The sequence below is a fragment of the Amphibalanus amphitrite genome, unplaced genomic scaffold (genome assembly GCF_019059575.1).
Source record: "Amphibalanus amphitrite isolate SeventyFive unplaced genomic scaffold, NRLGWU_Aamphi_draft 002095F_arrow, whole genome shotgun sequence".
NCBI lineage: Eukaryota > Metazoa > Arthropoda > Thecostraca > Balanomorpha > Balanidae > Amphibalanus > Amphibalanus amphitrite.
In genome coordinates, this window is record NW_024883588.1 from 33,342 (window position 1) to 49,078 (window position 15,737).

The 15,737-nt window shown below is 47.3% G+C and overlaps 1 protein-coding gene across 1 annotated transcript; it reads right to left on the reverse strand.

Moving 5' to 3' along the window:
- Positions 1 to 7,369: 7,369 nt before the first annotated feature.
- LOC122376310 lies at positions 7,370 to 14,861 on the reverse strand. Its single transcript, XM_043356116.1, has 6 exons — positions 14,675 to 14,861; positions 11,598 to 11,956; positions 10,981 to 11,253; positions 10,457 to 10,663; positions 9,849 to 9,965; positions 7,370 to 7,777 (listed from the first exon to the last, which is right to left on the reverse strand). Exons 2-6 carry the CDS (start codon positions 11,929 to 11,931, stop codon positions 7,608 to 7,610), a joined length of 1,101 nt encoding a protein of 366 aa, XP_043212051.1. The 5' UTR covers positions 11,932 to 11,956; positions 14,675 to 14,861; the 3' UTR covers positions 7,370 to 7,607.
- Between the last annotated feature and the right edge of the window lie 876 nt (positions 14,862 to 15,737).

The window sequence follows — 15,737 nt, forward strand, 5'->3', positions numbered from 1 at the left end:
TTGTCCGTGCGTATCCGATGTCGTTTACCGCTTGTCGCTATCTTGCTTCGTTCTCGAGATCTCAGGGGGGGGCGGTCATCCGCCCCCCCCCCCCGTCGGTGCGAAGTTGGCGCAGACCCCCGTCGGTGCGCGGGGTTTTAAGGTTAGGTATGCGGTAGGTAATGGTATGCCCAGCAAACAAGAACCCAAATATGTTTCATAGCGAAAATATATTATATTTCCAGGTATGTGACACTGAACATACCTACAAATGCATTGCATATAAAAAGCACTTAATTTTCCAGCAAAAAGAAACAAGCAGAACAAGACATACACAAACGTAAGCAGCTAGCACGCTAATCGAAGTAGCCTTGGGCCTGCTCAGTGCTCAAAACTCATATCATGTATATTCATACACAATATTATAAATAACAGATCATGCAGATCTTACGCTAACTATGACAATAGGTATACATACTGTATGGTATATTTGTTCGCATAACAATGATATAATTGTGTCCAGTTGCAACACCGGCAGGCAGCAGTTGTCCGTTCAGTTCAGGGGACATTGCAGGAAATGTTCCACCAGTACTGAATATACGAGCAAGATAAGCATATGATAAAATACATACACGATAGGGGTGTGCTAATAAGAAATAAGAAGGCAGGATAAAATACATAGCTATTGAATAGTGAATTCAGAGTAATGCATGAATATAACCTTTCGCTATACGCACATTTGTGAATACGTCGTGTAAAACAGGTCGTATTTTACCGGTCTATAATGTGAAACTGGATGGTAAAATTGAAAAAAAAAAACATGGTGACGTGTGCACATGACACTTAGACTTCAGAGTATGGCATGGGAGCACTCAACGGCTCGCAATTCACCCAATTTTGCAAACTAACTGTTATTAATGAGCATGACAAAATGTAGAGGAAAAGTCATAGCCAAGTCAGCTACTTTAACCCTCGCCGGCCGAGGGGGGGGGGGGGCGGGTGCCGCCCCCCCCCCATAGGGTTTTTTTCGCGATAGCTCCGAACACGCTGGCGATAGAGAGCTGAAACTTGGCATACCTGACCTTTGATCCAAGCCGGATCTTTTGACACCAACCGCATTTTTGGGTCAGGTCAGGTCACTGACCTATGACGTCATAAGTGAACCTCTGCACGGTCTTCAGATGTCGCAACTTCGCAACGCCCTCACTGCCAGAGGAGATGTCACAGGGAAATGAAACTTGCAGGATCTAGTATCCATTATGAGTCCCACAACTTGTATATCTCGGATTTTTCCTAAAGGTCATATGAGGTCAGGTCATTTTCGTGACCTCACCATTATAAGTCAATGGGGAAAAATGAAAACTGCTATTCTGGCGCCGGGAACGATCTCCAACTATCTCAAGCACACAGAATCGTGATTTGATGCACTCCTTGCAAGGTTAGATGCGTCACTTTTGCAATGTTGACCTTGCGTGACGTCATTTATGACGTCATCAAGGTCAAATTAGTTTTTCGTCAATAACTTTTATTTATTTATTTTTTTATTTATTTATTTGCGTACGGTCTCCATGTGATGGCTTTTCAGACCGCGCATGTACGGATTTGTAAACACAAATACTACATTTAACATTGCCCATTACACATCATGAATGCATGCATGCATAGTCATTAGTCACACACGGCTACCCGTTACGACTGGCGTTCCAGTGGGCCGTTGCACGGTAGTTGAAGAAACGCTTTGCGAGTTCCGTACGCACGCGGGGCAATTGTAGAAGTCCAGCTGAAGTAGAACGGGTACCTCTATCAGATACATCGTGCCGGTAAACAAGCGACTCTTGTAGGATCTGTGGTGCATGTTGGTGGCTCATCAGTCTGCTGATGAACGACATGTCTCTCTTGCTTATCAAATCGTCAATGGTGGACCAACCAAGCGATGCCAGGAGTGGTGAGACATGCTCTGACTTCCGGCTGCAGAAGATGATACGGGCACAATGATTAATCACACGCTGAATGCGACGCTTCTGGGTGATACCACATCCACCCCAGACGCTCAAACAGTATAAAATGTGCGGAAAAATAAGCGCCTCTATCAGAAATGTTTTAACTTCAGCTGATAGACCACGACAGAATTTTGATAGCCCATGAAGTGTTGCATAGCACCGTTTCACTACAAGAGAAACTTGCGCTTTCCATGATAAGTGTTCGTCAATGTCCAACCCTAGAATTCTTGCTGAAGGGGAAGGACGCAAGATAACACTGTCTAAGTCAACAGAGAACTCTTCAATCTGACGACGCTGGCGTGTCTTAAACAATATGATTTCTGTTTTCTTCGGATTAATTTTAAGACTATTGTTGACGAACCAGGACTGCGCTTCACTGAGGGTGTTCGCCACCCGCGCCTGCAGAGTAGCTAGGTCGGCACTGGAGTGAGCATGCAGAAACTGGACGTCATCTGCGTACATGACGACTTCAGCATCGCTTATGTACTCTGCAAAGTCATTTGCGTACAGCAAGTAGAGTACAGGTCCGAGCAAGGACCCTTGCACCACACCGTGGGTTACATGGGCAAGAGAACCTTCATGAACTCTCTGTTTGCGACCGCTTAACCAATCTTGAAACCAATGCGTGTCAACCCCATACCAGCCAAGCTTATTTAGGAGACGGTGATGGGGGACGCTATCAAAGGCTTTGGACGTATCTACTGTCGCCAAGCAAGTGACTTGTTTCAAATCTAAGCTTTGAACAATAAAGCTGACAGTATGCATCATTGCGCACTCTGTTGAGTGTCCTGGGCGAAAACCATACTGGCGGTCACTGAGAATGTGGTGAGCCATTAAATAGTCCATGAGTTGATTGCACACCACTCTCTCAGTCAGCTTCGCTACAGTGGGTAGTATTGATATTGGTCTGTAATTATTTGGATCGGAGCGTGATCCTGACTTGTGGAGTGGTAGAACTCTTGCGATTTTCCAGACAGCAGGCAGCAAACCGGATCCGAGTGAAGAATTGACAACATGCAGCAGTATGAGACCAATCACCGAAAAAGTCATACGAATCATCTGGATAGTAATTCCATCATCCCCAGATGCCTTTGAGTCTGACATTTGTCTCAGTGCAGTGCTTAGCTCAGTTAGTGTTGCTGGACGCACACGGAAGGCTCCACTCACGACACACCGTGGGCGGGGTTCATCTGGGGTGCGTCCCTCTCTCTGAGTCTCTGTCTCAGCGGCCACCCGAGGGCCGCAGCTGGCGAAGTGGTTGTTCAGCTGGTCTGCCATCTCGTGGCTGGTGGTGTCCACGGGATCGGCGTTCTTCTTTGATGAGAGGAAAAACTGTTGCAGACCCTTCCATGCTGAGCCTCGTGAGTCTGTTAGGGAGCTTGCGAAGAAAGACGAGCGTGCTTGCTGGAAATCTTTCTTAACAGCGTTTCTTCTGTCTCGAAATGCCGCTTGGTTCTGTGGCGATGGGTCTCGTTGATAGGCCGCTCGCGCCTCGTCTCGAGCACGCATTGAGTCGCGCAGCTGTGCGTTGTTGACAAGCCAAGGACAGGGGGAGTGACGAGGTCTTACTTCGGTCACCGGCATGTGCTTGTCAATTATAGGAGACCAAATTGACAGCCACTCGGACCACTTCTCATTCATGTCTGAGGCGTAAAACACACCACTCCAGTCGGCCGACATCAGCTCAAGGCAGAGATCGTCAACTGACAGAGATCTCGTTGAACGGATGGTGACCGCGGGTCGCGGTTGCTTCTGACGGTCAGTTGAAATCTGAGTAATGATTAGATTATGGTCGCTACAGCTGTTTGGAATCACCATGGCAGTCGGAGTCCCATCCTCTGTAGCTGGTACCAAGATGTGGTCGATCAGAGTTCCCGGACTGCCGTTCTCCGTCTGGCAAGGTCTTGTCGGCCGCGTTACTATTTGCTTGAGGCCAAAATCGTGTAGCATTTGCTTATAATGCTCCACTCCAGGCTTCTGCGGACTCAGTAAGTCAAAGTTCATGTCGCCAAGAACAAAAATCTTCCGTCCCAAGCTGTGCAGGTGAAGCAGTTGATCGTGCAGGTCGTCGGTGGCGGCAGCGGGGGCGGCTGGAGGCCGATAAACAGCACCGATCACCACCGAATGGCCGCCGCCCAGGCTCAGCCATAGGCTCTCCAGCGGCGAGCCGGCTGACGGCACGTTCAGCGTCTCCGCGCGCAGATTGGACCTGTACAAAATGCAGATACCGCCACCTCGCACGCTCCGGCCATCAGCAGCCGGACGGTCAGCTCTGGCTACCTTGTATCCGGGGAAGATCAGGAATCGGGAGTCAAAATCTGGCTGTAGCCATGTTTCTGTGACGCACATTATATCAATGCCATTATCCATTAGTAAAATGTTGACGTCGTCTAATGATGGCACAAGTGACCGGACATTTAAATGTGCCAGTCTGAGCTTCTTGCCAGCTGAAAGCTTCGATCTACAGGTTTGCTTTGCATTCGATTCCGACGGGGCCAAGTTCTGTGCAGCTAACGAAAGATCACGAGCGACTAATCTAAAAAACCGTCCACTTCGCTGAGGAGCAGTTGTGTCACGTTTCTGGCTCCTTCCCAGGTGTATTGCACTCCGGTCCTGTTGATCCCGTTGTGCATGCACTCACTCAGCCGATACCGGAGGTCTAAAAATCTTGCTCCATTGGCGTCACACAGCGCTTGAAGTCGGTCGTTCACGAGGCGTGCTGTATCTGCCGCCTGCTGGCCTGCATCACGCCTTTCAGCGACGGAGCAGACAACCACATCACGTGTGTTCGGCTGCATCTTGGCCACACTGATTGTCTGGACAAATCCTACCAGGACATTGTCTACAGTGGAGTTCAGTATGTCCTTTTCCCCGAAGTGAAGGACGACATCAACTGCTTCCGCGTTTGTTTTTCTGATGGCCAAGGGAAGCTTTTGACTGATGTCAGCACAGCGGGATTCTTCGGCTGCTGAGAAGATAACACTATCTTCGAAGCGGAATTCCTCTTGTGCTGCGTTACGGACCCGCCGGACGTTGTCTCCGCCGATCAGCACCGCTCCGCTGGAGAAAGCCTTGCGCTTCTTAGCCCGTTTGTTCGTCACTTTGGTCCAGCCGCCGTCTTCAGGGAGTTTTTCCGCTTTGTCGTTCTTCGTTTTGCGTTGCTGTGTTTGGTCGAGTAAATCGCCAGTCACATGCTCCTCATCTTGGGAACGGTGAACTTGTATAGCATCATCGGGCGCTTGGCTTCCATTTTGCAGTGCCCCATTTCGAAGGAGTTCCTCCATGTTCTTAACACGATTCCCCAGCCGTTCGATCTCATCACTTACGTTGCGAATCATGGTGTTCATATCTGATGCCATGACACTTCCAAGCTTCTGCATTTCTGTTGCAACACGGCGTTCAACTTCTGTAGAAATAATTTCTTTCAACTCTGACATCTTGAAAACAAGAGTACAGTCCTTCATAATAGCGTTTGCAACTCCGCGGAAATTGCGTGAATGACTCACGTTCTTTGACAGAACAAAATTCAAGAAGGATGAGCTAGGCAAAGAATCACGAAATTAGGCCAAAAACCACAAATATTATCTTGATATTATTCGTAAATACTTTGGTTTTAACTTCCAGTCTTCCGGCCTCTGATCAAAAATTAAATCTGCTATTTAATGAGATACAGCACCACTATTAACTCTCACTAATACCGCACAAAAATACAGGAGAATTAGGAACGGTCCGACCAATCCAAAAAACGTAGGATTCAAACTCTTGATCAAATTGAGCTAGCGAGTCGGGAAAGGCACCAATGGACTCAGGAAGGCCTGCCGAATCGAATGATATGCGACATGACCTCTTTCGACCAACTTCGTGACCTGGGGGTGCTGACCTGACCTTGACCTGAGGTCAACACCCCAAGTTGACCTGACCCGGACACAAAGTATACCATTCGACGCGCCTGAGCGAGGCGAACACGATGCTGCCAAAATCGGCGCCCGCGGCCGTTTTTTGCGAAGTTATTCACCAAAAACTGAACCGTACCCTGAGGCACTTGACCTGACCTCAGAGGTCACCGGATGACCTAGGACCTTAAAATCGGGTACCAATCTCTGCGTCTCGTAACGGCGCACACGCTCGTTTTTTCCGCGACGCGCTAGCTCCACCAGGGGCGAAACGGCGAGGGGGGGGGGTCGTACCCGCCCCCCCCCCCCTCGGCCGGCGCGTATGTAGAAAACCAATAGGTCCGGCGAGGGTTAAAACACCTGCACCCATGCAGTCAGACCTTTTGACAGGAGACATATAACTATGTATAACAACTTAACATTGAATCGATTGACTACCATTGAATCGATTTTGAGGTTGATAGCTCAAAATTTCTTTGAGCCAGAGGACCTCACGTCAAAACGGTTTTCCGCCCCCAGCACGTGCAGCCTGCACCCCTCGCAGACGGTGACCCCCCTGGAAACTGGTTCAAGGTGTTACCGATGTGTCCCGCCAGTGTGGCTTTGCCCGTGACCTCGGATTGACCTGTAGCCTTGACAAAAAATTTCGTGTCACCGAAACTTGTAACTTGAAACTTGTAACTTGTAACTTGAAACTTGTAACTTGAAACTTGAAACCCACGACTACGACACACCATCAGCATCCCACTCTTTTGCCGGACACCAAGACATACCATCATCACCCTCAAAATCCATCAGCTCAATCTCTACTCGCCTTATAATGTATAGAAAGATATATGAGGAAATGAGGGCAAGTTTTGTGCTACAAGATGTCGATCTGAGCCGCGACCCTCTGGCGGACCCAGACCTGGCTCCATACCTCATGCGCGGTGTTACTCAGTGTCCTGACTTATCGTGTCTAGCTCAGCCTTAGCTTTAGTTATCTGTGCATATTTGTATACCTATTTGAGGTGCATGTTTGTACTGTTTTCTTTGTTTGAATACACTCGCTGGCTTCAAAAAAAAAAAAAACTTAACATTGTTTTATAAGAAATGATTGATCAGATCAGATCGTGTCAAAAAGGTGATATTTCTTTCTTCTTTAGTGATGTGACAATAGCTGTGGCAAAAACAAAACGATGATGCACAGTCCACCATGGAGTGGTAATGCAATAACTAGCAATACCTATTACCTACCGGCTACCACAGCAACAACGCGAATAATTTCTTTGCACAATGACATTCCAATAACAACATCCTACCAAACACATCACACAAGTCGAAAAATTAACAAAGTAACTTAAAAATTCATACGATAACGGAAACACTTTCTAGCACGGTCATTGAATAAAATTATTTAAAAAAAATAACGTCTTCCATCATTTGTAACACTCAGTACGCATAATAACGGAGACATCGGTCACCTCTAACACTAGAGATTAACGACTCGATAAATGGATTTCTAACATCACACTAATCGTGAGCGATAAATTACTTCATCGATTTATTTGTAAAACTTAACGGTTTCGTCTTAAATGAGGCTTTAATATCGCGCAAGGCCTCACTTTCGAATGGCTAGAGTCTAGAGAAACCTTGCCAAATAAAACACTGAATATTATTTGCAACAGCAATACATATTACCCTCCTCTACAAAACAATGTCTTTCTGGCGATAGGGCGATAAGGGCCAAATTTCTTCACCTTCCGACGGGCCGAACGCACTTGCTGACTGTGAGGCAGGGGTCGTAGCAGCAGTTGGTGGTGGGCTCTCGACACTGGTAGTCGTTACTGCAGGACGGGGGGAGGGGCCCGCTGGGCAGAGGGGGGCACCGCGACTGGTCCACCACCGGGCACTGACCGCGACGACCTGGGGGCAGAGAGAGGGGGAGGGTCAGATACAGGATACTGACCTGGGGAGGGGGGTCAGATACAGGATACTGACCTGGGGAGAGGGAGGGTCAGATACAGGACACTGATCTGGGGAGAGGGGGTAGATACAGGAGACTGACCTGGGGAGAAATGGAGTCAGATACAAGAGACTGGCCCGTGACGACATGGGGGCAGAGAGGGAGGGGGAAGAAGGTCAGATGCGGTATATGGAACGCGGAAGACGGTGTTAGAGGCAGTCAGATGCAGGACACTGGCCCGGTGAGAGACGTCGTTAGATCAGATACGTCAGAAGGTCAGACGCAAAACACTGACATGGGAGACGAGGATAGACGGTGAGATACAGAAGACTGGTCGTGCTGACATGGGAGAGAATGGGGTTAGAAGGTCAGACACACAACACTCACCGGAGAAGACGGGCGAGATACAGGACAAGGTTCTGAACTTTTCCTGAACACCGAACATTGTGGATAAAAATGTCAGCAGAATAATGGACTGTTTGATGCAGGATAGGATACGCTGACAGCACAGCACTATGCCGTATACCGATCAGGGCTGGGGGATAAATGCATTTAAATAATGCTATATACCTACCTAATCGTCACTCACCTTGTGCAGCTAGACACAAAAGAAAAAGAGCAAACGCATATATGTAGAAAGTGAATGAACACCATGCATGGATTCGGGAAAAAATCTAACAAAATGGTTGCAAATTTGGCCAATTATTAAAAGTATGCGACTGTTATCGACACAATTTTAGCTACTTTATCGGAGGCCTTGTGGGTATGGTATAGAAAGAGTCAGTTTGTCTGGTTTTATTATGTTTGTTTTTAGTGGAGTGTTTCTTTTTTTCTCTTCTTGATTGTCGTCGGTTCTTTGCTTGTTTGACTTCCATCATTTTTTGGTTCTTTTTAACCCTAGAACGCCTATGGGGGGGGGGGTTGATACAACCCCCCCCTGAGGTTTTTTCGAAGTGCACGCTAAACGGCTTGTCGTAGCGGGCTGAAATTTTCAATACCCTCTGGGGCAACCTTTGCGCATCTTTTGCCGAAAAATTGATCGGGTCATGTCAGGTCACGGAGTTATGACGTCATAAGAGGTACAGCCTCCGGCCGACAGTTACCAAACGTGTGCGCCGAATCCCTAGGTTTTCTGCCGGTGATACCCACATTGTTTGATGGATCATGATGAAACTTCCCATGCATGTTGGGGCAAGTATTGGCTATCGTGTGGTGCAAGAAAATTGACCGGGTCAGGTCAGGTCACGGAGCTATGAAGTATGACGTCACAAGAGGAACAGCGTCCGGTACTATTTTTGAAAAGCGCCCGAACCACTATTTTGCTAATTCTTGTCACCTCAATGGGAATATGCAGCAATATTAGCTTCTATAGGGAGCAAATGGACCTCCAAAATCCAAAAATACAATCAGATTTCAAAAATTTACATTTTGATTTTTCGAATTTCTGCCGCCGACTGTGACCTTGCCGACTTCCGGCGCTCCCAACGCGCCATTTTTAGAGCTAGGGAAACGAAATACATACCAAACGATAGAGAATTGATCAAGAAACACGATAGTGAAGGTTTCAAGTCGATATCTCCCACCGTTTTGCCGCAATCGCCGCGGAAAGTTGAAAAAGTTTGATTTTTTCGGAAAATTTGACATTTGACCGGTCATAAGTAGGTCAAATGTTGACCTAGAACCAAAAAATATACCACCAATCGCGAGATCTCGTTGGGAGCAATCCGTTGGTTTTTTTTTCCGCTAAGCTCTACGACCTTCCGTTTCGAAACGCCAGGGGGGGGGGGTCGTAACAACCCCCCCCCCCTGGTCGTTCGTGTTATGAGAAATGGCCTGGTCGTGCGAGGGTTAATTTCGTGTGTTTTTCAGGTTATGTTTGGTTGTGTGATGTGTTTGTTTTTGTTTTGCTTCTGCATGTTTAGTAATTAGTTCTGTATGGCTGTTTTATTTCTGCATGATAATGTTTGGTTTTTAGTTACGTACATATGGTTCTGTACGGTTTTGGTTTGGTTCTGTTCACTGGTAACTCACTGGTGTGCAGTGTGCCGAGCCCCTTGGTGCGGTCCACATACGGCCTTCTCTGGGTCGACTTTTTGATCAGAAACGTCGCCATTTTTCCAGCGTTCAGCGGCATATGCGGCTCCAGACCTGAAAATAAACACCTCTGTCAATATTGGTATCTGAAAACTCGTCCACTTTATTGTAATTCATTCAAAATGCTTTTATGGGCAGTGTTAGTTCAAGGGATCAGAAACAATTTGTGCGTAAATGCATCAATTATATTGATATAAACAAAGCTGAGCTTGGTAAAATACTGTTAAATTTGCAAATTCAACAAGATATTTGGACAAGAAAACTAGCATGCTGCCAAATGAGTAAGAAAAATCACATTTGTTAGCAAATGAAATCCGCAGTTAGTCCATCTCTTACCTTTTACACAATCAGTTCAGCATTTACAAATTCATTGTGATTGGAGCCATTTTGCGGTGACACTCTGAGTTTTACCAGCGTATTTCTTCTCACTCTACTCAATACACTCCACTCACTTTACCCAATACACTCCCCTCACTTTACCCAATGCACTCCTCTCACTCTACCCTATATACTCCTCATACTTTGCTCAATACACTCCTTTTTACCATGTTCATACTCCGATCGATGTTCGTCCGGAATGGGCGCCTCTGTTGTGGGGGCGTTCGTGACAAACGCTACCGTACTGCCGGCGCCCCCGGAACTGTGAGTGGCGCCCCCGGAACTGTGAGTGGCGCCACCGGAACTGTGGCTGGCGCCCCCGGAACTGTGGGCGGCGCCCCCGACGCCCCCTGAACCGTGGTGGCCCTGTGAACCTGTGAAGGGAAAGAGAGAAGTTTTTCAATTGTGACGTTGAGGCGTGGATGCATCGTTCATATTCCTCTTTTCAGCAATAGGTTGGTTATTTCATTGGTAGAAAACTTAGCAACTTTTACAAGGAAAACGTTGCTTTACACTGCACACTGCTCAGCAGTGCCTTAGAAATGTAAATCAGACTTTTTTTGAATCTGCGGTAACTTTTTGCGGGTATGCCCCCCTCAATGACCAGCGTCCGAGCTGCCTTACTGGATTCGCTTATGCCTCACATCCATCATAATAAGTTTTCCTAAGTAAAAATGGAGGCATTATTTACCTGAAGTTTCCTGATTGGTCACGACGCGCCAAGGCTGCTGGCTCTGTGTCGTCTGCCGATTCACATGATTGGTCGGCGCGCTGTACCGGCCGCGCTGATTGGCCGGCGCGCTGTACCGGCGACGCTGATTGGCTGCCGCGTTGTATCGGTGATTGTGATTGGCGCGCACCTGCCAGCGGTTATGCGGCACGACTCCCTGGTCGGGGCGAATGTCGTATCGGTTACCACGTACCGTCGCGAAACCGCGACTGCCGTGTAGGGTCTGTCGAGGACCTGGAGCGGACAGTGGTGACGTCATTCAAAGGTAGTAACGTCACTCTACGCTGGTGGCATCATTTTGTGATTTTGATCTTTCGTTGCGCGCGTTATCGATAAATGGAATGTTTTGATATTGGAAAAGTACATGCAAAATCACAGCTTATAGATTGACAATCTAATAGAAGTCAGATGAAATTCCGATAATGTATTGAGCATTCATAAGTTTATTGCGATGTGCTGATAAACAGTTGATAAAACAATTTTTTGGTAAATGTTAACTGAAGAAATAAACATCGATTTAGGGAATGATACTAATGATTTAAAGATTTTTCCTTTTGGCAACTTGCAAAGTCACTTACTTTGGACACCGGACAAATGCCTCCTGCGTAGTTTCTGAGTCTGCGTTCTAAACGATTGACTGCGTGTCGGCCTGTCACGTGACGCCACTTTTCTTCGTGACGACACAAATGGGTTGACGATGGTGCGCTTGCCGGAGGCGCCGTTGGAGTGAAGAAAAACAGGATTGCCGTGCTCGTCAATGACATTTGAGGCCACTAAAGAGCGTTTTGTCCGGACTTTGGCTCTTGAGAGTTGAGTGACATCTAGCGGCGACCGTTGTAAGCTGAGGTTTGCTGAGTCGCCACCAGGAACGGTGGAGAGCGCCAGGAGACTGAATAGTAGAAGTGGAGACATGACTCAAGAATGTTGCATCAGCAATCTGAAACAAATGGTGGTTTTTATATATTTTTTTTCAAATGGAAAAGGGGATGCAGGTATCGTCTTTAAGCGAATGATTTTACTTAAGGCAAACACTAGTCCATCTCGTGGCTTAGCAAATACAATACAATACCCTAAAATACAAAAAATTCACCATCATTCGACTCGATTAGCCCTTATTGGAGCATGCCCACGGTCCGGGCTGTGTGGTAACTGTTTAGAACACCGGGCGGGCGGCCTGGGCTCCAGGTGGTGGGTTTGGGACTGGCGGTCCACTGTCGGGGCTGCCCAGAACAATTTCTCCCCCCCCCCCAATTCCTGTCATCCTCACGTATCTAAAAAAGGTATCGTCCGACTGAAATGGTCACCTAACAAAGCAAGTAAATTCTTTGGGCGAAAAGTGAGAGCCGTGCACATTGCATATCATTTTTTTTTCAAAGTCCGCGCTAAAAAGCGGCGTGTGAGCTTATTTATCGCTATTAGCTCTAAAGAATCCTCCAAACACTGCGAAATCTGTAAATTCTATGAAAAGAATTTCAGAGCACTCTCTGCAGATCACACATAAAAAACAACAATAAATCCTAAATCCATTTTTACGTATATGTATGTATGCAGGTATGTGTGTGTTTTGACATCAAAGCCTTTTATATGCTGACGGTCCCAGGAATCGTTGCACTTAGTACGGTTATCAATATGCAATTATTGCAATAGCTACCAAACTCTATGAATAGAATAGTATATTAGGACTTTATAAGTTTGGGTCCATGAGGCCACAGGACGAAGTACATTATCACACCCTTCCTCAGTACGAACATTGGCTGGTTCCTGCAGTTCGTTTTTGACCTCAGAAGCGTTTTGCTGATATTCCCCTTCTAAATCCGTGAAACAAAATTGAAGGCAATCACTCACTTCACAGGTAGAGCATACAATCTACCGGTAGGCGGTAGCTCTCTTGTGTACATGAATTGTGGTCAGCGTGACCAGCTCATTTTCCTCAAACTTTCCTGCTCGGGGCGATACCCATGTGAGAAGGTATATCCAGCATGGTTACGTTTTAGTTAGGTAAGGTCATATCAATGGCTGAAATCTGACCGCTACCGCTGCATGAGAGGATTTTTTTGGCCTCCTTCATTTTGTGTGGTAAAAGTCTAGCGTTTTTACTTTCAAGGGCCGGTATCCTACTGAGTGTTAATGGTAAATAACAATGAATTCAATGCAACTTGTTTCATTTTTATGAATAGAAACTGAGCGTAGCATCAGACTTACATGATTCAAAATATCCTTCTTTTAGAAATTTGAATGCAATTGGCATTATAATAAATCAAATTAATATAAAATGCTTGTCGAGACTACGTGGCCTGATCATAAAAGGCTCAATCCCAACAACTAGTCATTGATTCTCACGGGATACTGCTCGGCTTCATTCACTTGAAGTAGCCTATACTCATGCAAGAACAAGCATATTAGCTTCACGACTAAAGTAACAACTGTCAACTATCACCACTCTTTACCAGTATAGCGCCTTTTGGGGCGACTAACGGAGCGAGCGAGAGGGTGAGCCTTGCACGTGCGAAATTTCGAGGGGGTACCTCCAACTGACTTGTGCACGGCACCCTACTAACCGGTCTCTAGCGATGTGCCAAATTTGAGCACAATCGGCCCAGCCGTTCTCGAGATCTGGAAGCGGCACCCTGCACGTGCGCACGTGCAGAATGGGTCCCAACTGACTTGTGCACGGCACCCTACTAACTGGTCCCTAACCGTGTACCAAATTTGAGCGCCATCGGTCCAGCCGTTCTCGAGATCTGGAAACGCCCCCTGCACGTGCGCAGGTGCAGCAGCACCCCAACTCTGGCACATGGATATGCAGTGCCTAGTGGGTGCCTACCTACATGCCAACTTTCAGCGCAATCGGCCAAGTAGTTACCGAGATATTGCAACAATTACAAAACTGACACCTCTTCGTTTTGCGCGTGGCACGTGCATAAGGGGTCACCCACATGCATCGGGAATAGTCCAATACTTAGTAGAAGGAATGAAGCTACCCTACAAAAAATTACCCCGTGTAAATCGGTCAAGTGGTTGCTGAGATATAAGCCTCGCAAAAGCGTCCGCACGGCCGGCCGCTAATACTCAGAAATTTCCGTTAATCTAAGGAAAGACTACGCTCGCTTCGCTCGCTCCGTAACCAAGGTTGAGCAATGAGCATCCAATGTTTTTAGAAAGTGTCTCGAGCCGTCGTGACGCCACCTGGTATTAATCACCTTAGGGCTTAGGGAAAACATGGGACTGCGCTACCACCACCAATGCTCCGCTGGGGCTGAACCTGTGATAATGGAGAGACCACCCAGACTCACTAACGGTCGCCACAAGTGAGACAAGGTAATGATCTTGACGGTTTCAAGGAGCAGCTGCATTTACAATAATCGGACAATTTGTTAGTGCCAAGAGCAGGCAAAGGACACCTCTGGGGATAAAAAGTCCCTTTGCAATTAGGTTTCAGCTGTATATTGCCCTGCATGGTAGAGGTGAAGAAACCAGTAAAGTTGCGCTTATTAAATATGCATCGCATTGAGTCATCTTATCACAGCTCAACAGATATTTTGAAAACTGATTGCTCTTTTGCAATATCTAATTTTGGTTCAAATCATGCCGCAAGTTCCATTCGTTTCAGCCCTGGTTTCAGTCAGAATCTCGGGGGAATTTCTGCGCTGCTCACCTGACTAGCTCGTGCTGTACTTCTTGATAAGCCGCTAAGTAAGTCTCTTGGCACGCCGCCAAATCTTGTAGTTCCGACTGAAAAATCCACTATAAACCGATCCCGGTTCTGATTTGAAGCTCAACCGGCGCCGCACCACAGCCGCCCGCACACACGGCACCCAAGACTTCTGAAAGACAGTGACCACCTACCGATCGTGTTCGGCGCTGATATAGCGCGCGGCAGGCCGATCGGTGACGTCATCACCGCGCGGTGACGTACCCGGTGACGTCACACGGCCGGCCGCCGCGGGGCGAGGATGAGTCAGACGCGTGCACTGCCTGGTGAATTACCGAGGTCAATGAACTGGAGGATGTCGGCTCGATAGTGCTCATTTTCTGAGTTAGGGTATGATGGTGTGGTGTCGTCATTTTCGGACATCGCTCCTATGTCAGTTGGACCGCTCCTATGTCAGTTGGACATCGCTCCTATGTCAATTGGACATCGGTCCTATGTCAGTTGGACATCGCTCCTATGTCAGTTGGACATCGGTCCTATGTCAGTTGGACCAGTCCTATGTCAGTTGGACATCGCTCCTATGTCAGTTGGACATCGTTCCTATGTCAGTTGGACCGGTCCTATGTCAGTTGGACCGGTCCTAAGTCAGTTGGACATCGCTCCTATGTCAGTTGGACATCGTTCCTATGTCAGTTGGACCGGTCCTATGTCAGTTGGACCGGTCCTATGTCAGTTGGACATCGCTCATATGTCAGTTGGACCAGTCCTATGTCAGTTGGACATCGCTCATATGTCAGTTGGACATCGGTCCTATGTCATTTTCGGACATCGCTCCTATGTATGTCAGTTGGACATCGCTCCTAGTTGGACCGGTCCCATGTCAGTTGGACATCGGTCCATGTCAGTTGTCGTTGGACATCAGTCCTATGTCAGCTGGACCGGTCCTATGTCAGTTGAACATCGGTCCTAAGTCAGTTGGACCAGTCCTACGTCATCCTGTGCAAGTTGGAAGTGCGGAGAGCGTAGATCTGTCCACCCTTTCTGTTGGTAGAGATAAGCTGTTAAA

Coding starts and splice junctions, on each gene's coding strand:
- LOC122376310 (XM_043356116.1), bottom strand. CDS start 11,931: ATGTCTCCACTTCTACTATTCAGTCTCCTGGCGCTCTCCACCGTTCCT. Junction 11,254..11,597: donor GCATTTGTCCGGTGTCCAAA/GTAAGTGACTTT, acceptor TGTCCGCTCCAG/GTCCTCGACAGACCCTACAC. Junction 7,778..9,848: donor GCTCGGCACACTGCACACCA/GTGAGTTACCAG, acceptor CTCTGCCCCCAG/GTCGTCGCGGTCAGTGCCCG.